This window comes from Gymnoscopelus braueri (genome assembly GCF_963280865.1).
Source record: "Gymnoscopelus braueri genome assembly, chromosome: 20".
Taxonomy (NCBI): domain Eukaryota; kingdom Metazoa; phylum Chordata; class Actinopteri; order Myctophiformes; family Myctophidae; genus Gymnoscopelus; species Gymnoscopelus braueri.
Window position 1 is genome coordinate 9,261,885 of NC_137622.1, and position 7,500 is coordinate 9,269,384.

The 7,500-nt window shown below is 49.7% G+C and overlaps 1 protein-coding gene across 1 annotated transcript in view; it reads right to left on the bottom strand.

The window, feature by feature from the left end:
- LOC308076562 (connector enhancer of kinase suppressor of ras 2) overlaps nucleotides 1–7,500 on the bottom strand; it is a gene marked incomplete at both ends in the record, with an annotated part of 126,308 nt that overhangs the window by 1,226 nt on the left and 117,582 nt on the right. Inside the window, 2 exons of the mRNA XM_080416926.1 lie at nucleotides 766–1,028; nucleotides 1,496–2,291. Of these exons, the coding sequence (XP_080273052.1) occupies nucleotides 766–1,028; nucleotides 1,496–2,291 (1,059 nt within the window). The remainder of the gene's footprint in view (nucleotides 1–765; nucleotides 1,029–1,495; nucleotides 2,292–7,500) is intronic.

Consider the following 7,500-nt stretch of genomic DNA (forward strand, 5'->3'; position numbering starts at 1 on the left):
TAACACTTATTGTATCAGTTTAAGCACTGATATCAACCTGGCATCATTATTGTGAAAAGATTTAAATTTGGTGTACAATATCTCAATTTATAATTTATTTTAATATTTTAAAAGCCATTTCAGAATAGGGTACTATTTGGGGGTTCTTGGCATGGAAACATTTGTGAACCCCTGCTCTAGAACAAGATCAACTTAGCTAGATATGTACAGTTGATATATTTTTGTTTACTTGAAGATTGTTAGCTTGGATATAGCTAATTCACATTATGCAGTATGGGCTAGAATGTGGGTGGGGTAATTCTTCATATTTGATACCGTAAAACTTGTAATAGGCTACTACAGAAAGGTAATGCTCAATTCCGGCCGTAATAAATACATAGTTCCCTTGACCCAATTAGCAACTGATCATTAAACTAAACATGTTTCTGAAAATGCACGCGGCCCACCCATCTGACCACAGCCATTGTGGTCAGGTGGGTGGTCCGCGAAAGCTTTCAAGATTTTCAAGTGGGTCCTGATCCCAAAAAAAATTGTTCGGAACCGCTGTTTTAATGAACCTCTGAAGAACCAATATTTGTGCGTGCGTGCGTGCGTGCGTGCGTGCGTGCGTGCGTGCGTGCGTGCGTGCGTGCGTGCGTGCGTGCGTGCGTGCGTGCGTGCGTGCGTGCGTGCGTGCGTGCGTGCGTGCGTGCGTAGGTGTGCGTGCGTGCGTGTGTGTGTGCGTGCGCTCGTGCGTGTGAAAGCCTTTAGAGGTACGTGTAGTACCTTCAGGGTGCTGCGGAGGGCTCGGACCCGGTGCAGTCTGTCGTTCAGCAGGGGGTCCCTGGCTCTCTGGGTGAAGCAGCGTCTGAGCTCCTGTCTGCTGCAGGGCCGGGGGTCCCCCAGGGCCGTGACGTTGGCCTGCTCCAGGGCCCGGTACAGCTGCTCCAGGCCATCCAGCGGCTCCGCCTCTCGGCCCTCCGACACCCGCCGTTCTCGTCCCTCGGAGACCCGCCTCTCGCGGCCCTCGCCTCGCATCTCCCGCAGGTCTGAGACCAGCGGGAGGGGGGAACGGAAAGGTGGAGGGTCAAGAATCAATCCTAAACAATCATAAACACACACAGTAAAGTCCTCTGTGTTCCTTTAAGTTGGAGAGTGTACAAATGGAACCAAATGGGTTCCATTTAATACAATTGTACTTGTATATATTACTATCCATGTTGGAACAAAATGTCCTCTCAAGGATAGTAAAGCAGACAAACGTGACTTATGGGAACAATTAGTAAATTATTCAGTCTGGAGTCAGGGGCATTTAGGGGTTATAGGTCTAGAGTTAGTGGTTGGGGTTCAGTTTTAAGGTTTTAGGTTTAGGGTTAAGGTTGAGGTTGGGGTTTAAAAAAAAAACCAAATGGTAAAAAAATGACATTTTGAAAGAAAAAGTGTGCACGTACGCGTGCGTGCACAACACGTGCATTTGTACGTGTGTGTCTGCATGTGCATATGTTCAGTTCCTCACCATCATCACCCTCGATGATATCTGGACAGTGACTCTCGGCCTCCTCGTCCTCGCTCCTCTCCTCCATGCGGGCGGGGGTCTGCAGCAGCTTGCCCGGCCGGGGGTCTCTGTTCCTGGGCAGACTCTGGCTGCGCTGCTTGTGGGAGCGTCGGTGCGTGTGGTAGTGCGTGTGCGGCCCCCGCTCCAGCGGGAAGGGCCCGTCCCGCTCTCGGTCCCTCTCGGCGGCGTGGTGCCGCCGTACGGGCAGCGTGGCCTGCCGGCGCCTCTCCGGGGACATGCTCGGCCTGCCCAGCCCCCCGTACGGGCCCGCGTCCCCCGCCATGCCCACGCCGCCGCCCCCGTAGCGCTCCACCTCCAGGTCCCCGGGAACCGTCTGCAGGAAGTGGAGCCCCGCGCTGGTCAGCGGCGTCTCGATGAGGTCCTGCCAGGACCGGCGCTCGCGGTGCGTCGAGCGGCAGCCCGACGAGTGGGTGCTGGTGCTGCCCGTGCCCGTGCCCGTCCCCATGCCCATGCCGTCGCCCCGCTGGTCCTCCGCCGAGGAGTGGGAGTGGGTGGACTCGCTGGAGAAGTGTCGCCCGTGCTTGGGCTCCGGGAAGGGGCTGGAGGAGTTGACCTGCATGGGAGGAGGGAGGAGAGGGGAGGTGGAGGAGACCATCTGTGGCGGGACCGGGGAGGTGGAGGCGCTCATGGACGGCGGAGGTGGGAGGGGGAGGGGGAGGGGGGAGGGAGTGGAGCGCAGCAAGCTCATGGAGCTGGCGGAGCGGGGCAGCTGGTCGTAGGTGTTTAGGAGGTGAGCCTGGCCATGCGGGGCGGGGCGGAGGATGAGGAGGTGCAGGGAGGAGAGGGGTTTGAAGGTTAGTGAGGAGAGGAGAGGAGAGGAGAGGAGAGGAGAGGAGAGGAGAGGAGAGGAGAGGAGAGGAGGATTTGAAGTAATGTGAAGGAAACGAGAAGGAGGAGGAGAGGAGGAGCAGGGCAGGCCAGTATCAGAGAGAGGAGGGCAGAGAAGAGGTATATACAGGCGTAAAGAGTAAAAATGTGAATAAAGGAATATAGAATAGTGTAGAGAAGGAAAGGGGAATATAGAAGGGTATAGAGCGATAAAAGAGAATATAGAGGAGTAGAGGCATAAAGAGGAGTGTAGAGGAGTGTAGAGGGACCAGAAGACAAGAGAGATAGAAAGCAGTGAGATGGCTGAGATGATAATGACATCCAGCAGTGACTGACATGACATGACTGAGATGGTAAAACCATGTCCCACGGTCTCAAAGGTGTCTTGTATACCATTCCACCCATCCATTCATATACCATATATCCATCCATACTGTATATCCATAGCATATATCATATAGTTTTCGATATTCAAGCTATTATCTCAAGCTCCTTCAAGGTGCTCGGACGCAATTTTTAAGGACCTCATTGCAGAAAACACGGCTGACATAGGCTACTGTATTTACTCAATATCACCCTCATGCCAGTGCTGTTCGAATACTTACAGCACTGACACAATGCCATATTGTGGTAAAGACAGACACTGCCTTTCCCACTTTAACTTTGTAGCCTCACATGTTCCATTATTTTCATTATTTTCTGTTTAACATATGCATTTTCATACTACTCATTTCATATTCATTTCATTTATACAAACAACACAGAGACAATTGTTTGTTTAAAACATAACCACTTTATTTTATCTCAACAGTTTAAAGCTCCTCACCACACCAAACAAACACCCATACTTGCCATGTCCTCTTCCTGGTCTGAGGATCTGAAAAGAGTACCACATGACCACAGTGCTCCTTATATGGAGGGGTAGGGGAATTGGGACATACCATTTGACAGGGGAGTGTGGGATTTGTCTGTATAAGGTATATTATGACGGAAAAGAGGTGTGTTGTTGAACATGATTAATACTTACCTTTTGATTGATTTGAATGATTTCTGTAAAGTTTGGAAAATGTTTTCTTTGTTTTAGTTCACTAGTAGTGTATGTGAATGTGTTGAGGTTACCTGTCTTTTGACATGGTTGAGGCCACTAGGTAGAGGCCATACAGGTACATGATATTAGTCAGTCGAGTCTCAGGCCTGGGAAGGAAAGTCATGGGCACAATGCTGCTGCTAGAGCTCTGCCCTTTAAGTCAGTTTGACAGAGTCAGTTAGGTCTCTGGACTGTTGCTTGTTTGAAGCATGTAAGTTTATTGTTTTGTGTTTTTTTTTAATTACTTTTTTTGAAACTATTTTGAACTACATTTTTTGTGCAACTTAAGAAAAATAAATCCGGATTATTGCAACTTTTGGTTTGTCATTCTGTCTACCTAGCCCTCATAAGAAAGAACTCTTTTACATATGGTGGCAGTGGTGGGATGAGTGGCAATCAAGGGTGACAGAACCACAATGACAACCAAAAAAACTACCAGATCCGGAACACGCCAAGAGGGCGGCAACCAGACATCTTTTGCAGAGGATGTTGAAGAGGAACCGATCCTGAATGAGGAGGAAGGAGCCACGGGTGATGGACCACCAGAGACGGTGGAGAGTCTGAGCCACACCTTCCAAACCTTCCTCCTGAATCAACAGCTGAGAGATGCAAAGAGGGAGACTGATAATCAGACCCAGGAGCTCCGGATGCGAAACCTTCAGCAGCAGTTTGGCCAGTTGCAGCAGGAAATCCAGCTGGACCGATTTGAGCGAAGGCCGCTGGGAGCACAAACACCTGATGGCACTACAGCACCCCCTCCTGTTGACCTCAGGGAATTGCAGTCGGCCAGAAGGGCTGGTTCTCTTGGGGTTCCTGATGAGCAGGGGGCGGAGTCGCCTTCATCAAGCCACGCATCTTCAGCACCACCACCGATTAATTGGAAGGGGCCGAAAATGCAGCCCTACAGGGAGGATGAAGACATCGAACACTATCTTGCCACTTTCGAACGCATCGCGTTGGCTTGTCGGTGGCCCCAGGACAACTGGGCTCTTCATCTTGTTCCCCTTCTTACCGGCAAGGCAAGGGCAGCTTATTTAGCCATGGACATTGATTCTGCTATGCAGTTTGACCAGGTGAAAGCAGCCATTTTGCAAAAATTCGAAATTAATCCAGAGACTTACCGTGATCGATTCCGTTCCAGTAGAGTGGAGGCTGGTGAAACTCCCAAAGAACTTCAGACACGGCTGAAGGAGCTTTATGACAAATGGATGAACCCCAGACAGAAATCCAAGGAGCAGATTGGGGACGCCATTGTCATGGAGCAGTTCTTTCGCATCCTCAATCCAGAGCTGCGAACGTGGATCAAAGAGCACGATCCGGTTACGTCACGAGCAGCAGCTGAGCTGGCAGAGACCTTCATTGCAGCCCGGAGGTCTTCCAAGGGCTACCAGTCAACCACTACACCTCTCTCCTACCATGGTAATCCCGGGGGTGGTTCTGTTAGTGGGTCTAGGAACTTTAATAGATCTCAAGATGCCAGGCCCCTTAGACAGCAGGATCCCCCTAATAGGAGACCAGATAGGAAGGATCCCCCTGTGTGTTACAACTGTGGTCAGCCAGGACACATTAAGGTAGAATGCCCAGTTACTGCTGTTAAGAAATCTCACTTGAGCTCTGTGTATGCACCTTCCCCAGAACAGCCAATACTAAGTTCAGGCAGTGTGATTAAAGTGTGTATAGCAGGTCATTATTGCAAAGCTCTGTTAGATTCAGGAAGTGACCAGACTCTCATTAGAGAAGACCATTTGCCCAATCATATGTTGGTACAGGCAAGGCAGGTTAATGTAACCTGTGTCCATGGTGACTGCAAGCCTTTTCCAACAGCTGATATATCTATTCAGATAGATGGACAGGAGTACATTCTCAGAGTAGGGGTGGTAGCACATTTGCCCTATCCCGTAGTATTGGGAAGAGATTTGCCAATACTCTATGAGTTATTAAGTCAGTTCCAGGTTTCTGACAGTTTTGGTGCCCCACACTGTGTTTCAGACAGCCACAGGGAAGCCCTGGTAGTCACTAGATCCCAACGCTCAGATTTAGATCGGGGGTGGGAGGAGCTAGCATTTGCTGGGGAGGTGGCCAAGCAGAGTAAGGGGAAGAAAACCCGCAGTCAGAAGCGACAGGAGAAGGTTTGGGGAACTAAATTAGTAGAGCCCGAGCCAACAATGCCAGACATAGACTTTGACATTTTGCCCAGTAACGTCAGTGCATTGCAGAGACAGGATGAGACACTCAAGAAACTGTTTGAGAAGATTGTAGATGAGACTACAAAGGTTTCAGTTCTTGACAAGGAAATGTTTGTGGTTAAGGGACAGATTTTGTACAGGCGCACCAGTACAGGGGACCAGTTGGTGGTACCAAAAGGTTTGAGGCCCACAGTTTTACACCTAGGACACTCTATACCCTGGTCAGGACATTTAGGTCAGACAAAAACCTATGCCCGCATAGCTGCACGCTTTTACTGGCCCCAAATGTACATTGAAGTATTAGAGTACTGTAAGACCTGTGCAGAATGTCAACAAACCGCCCCAGGAAAGAAAGGTGACAGGGCCCCTTTAATTCCTATGCCAGTGATAGATGAGCCCTTTTCACGCATCGCTATGGATGTTGTTGGCCCCTTAGAGCGTAGTTCATCAGGCAACCGATTCATCCTTGTTATTGGTGACTATGCTACTAAGTACATGGAAGCTTTTCCCCTTAGACAAGTTAAGAGTCGCCAGGTCGTTAACTGTTTAATACAGCTATTCTCAAGGGTGGGGGTCCCCCGGGAGATAATTACAGACCAGGGAACCAATTTTACGTCTAAGTTTTTGAAAGAGGTTTATCGCCTCTTAGGTATTAAGGGAATACGAACCACCCCCTATCATCCGCAGACCGATGGCATGGTCGAGCGGTTCAACAAAACCCTTAAAGCAATGCTCCGCAAGTTTGTGTCCAGTACGGGTGCCGACTGGGACCAGTGGCTTCCGTTCCTGCTCTTTGCCTACAGAGAGGTCCCCCAGGCAACAACAGGCTTTTCCCCTTTTGACCTCCTATATGGACGTCATGTCAGAGGGCCTTTGGACATTCTGAAAGAGGCCTGGGAAGGAGAGCAGCCAGCCAAGCAGGTTGGAGTGATGTCCTATGTGCTTAAGATGAGAGACAAACTGGAGCAGCTAACTGAATTGGCACGTGCAAATATTGACAATGCACAGGCGAGGCAGAAGAAGGGCTATGATCAGAGCAGTAAACGACGCACTTTTCAACCAGGACAGAAGGTGTTGTTGCTGTTGCCCAGCTCTGAGAGCAGCCTCCTTGCCAAGTGGCAGGGTCCATTTGAGGTCACTCGCAAAATGGGACCGGTGACCTATGAACTTTATCTGCCAGAGCGCCGGAAGAAACATCAGACTTTTCATTTAAACCTCTTAAGGGAATGGAAGGACAGAATCCCTCTGTCTCAACAGCTCCTGGCCAGAGTTGTCACTGATGAGGAAGAGTTGGAGGAGCAATACTTCCCTGCATCCTCTGAATCCTTTTCACTCCCTGATATAAGTCACCTTATTCCTTCCAAGCAAAATGAACTGAAAGACTGTTTTCATGATGGGCTGTTTAGTGAGCGACCAGGACGCACAGACCTGGTTACTCATGACATCCATGTGTTGTCTCCGGAGACAGTACCAATTCGCCAGACCAGCTACCGCATTCCAGCCACCTTAGTCTCTGCACTCAAAAAGGAGGTGGACATGATGCTGGACATGGGCATCATTGAGCCTTGCAACAGCCAGTGGTGTAGTCCAGTGGTGCTGGTGCCAAAGAAAGACAGTCCAGACTTGAGGTTTTGTATCAATTTTATCAAAGTGAACAGTGTCTCTGCCTTTGACGCCTATCCTATGCCACGTGTAGATGAAATGATAGAGCGTTTGGGGAATGCAAAGTATTTGACTACTCTTGATTTGTGTAAGGGCTATTGGCAGGTTCCCCTCACTGAGAGAGCCAAAGACATTACAGCCTTCCGAGTGCCCTCTGGTCTGTATCGCTTCACAGTGATGCC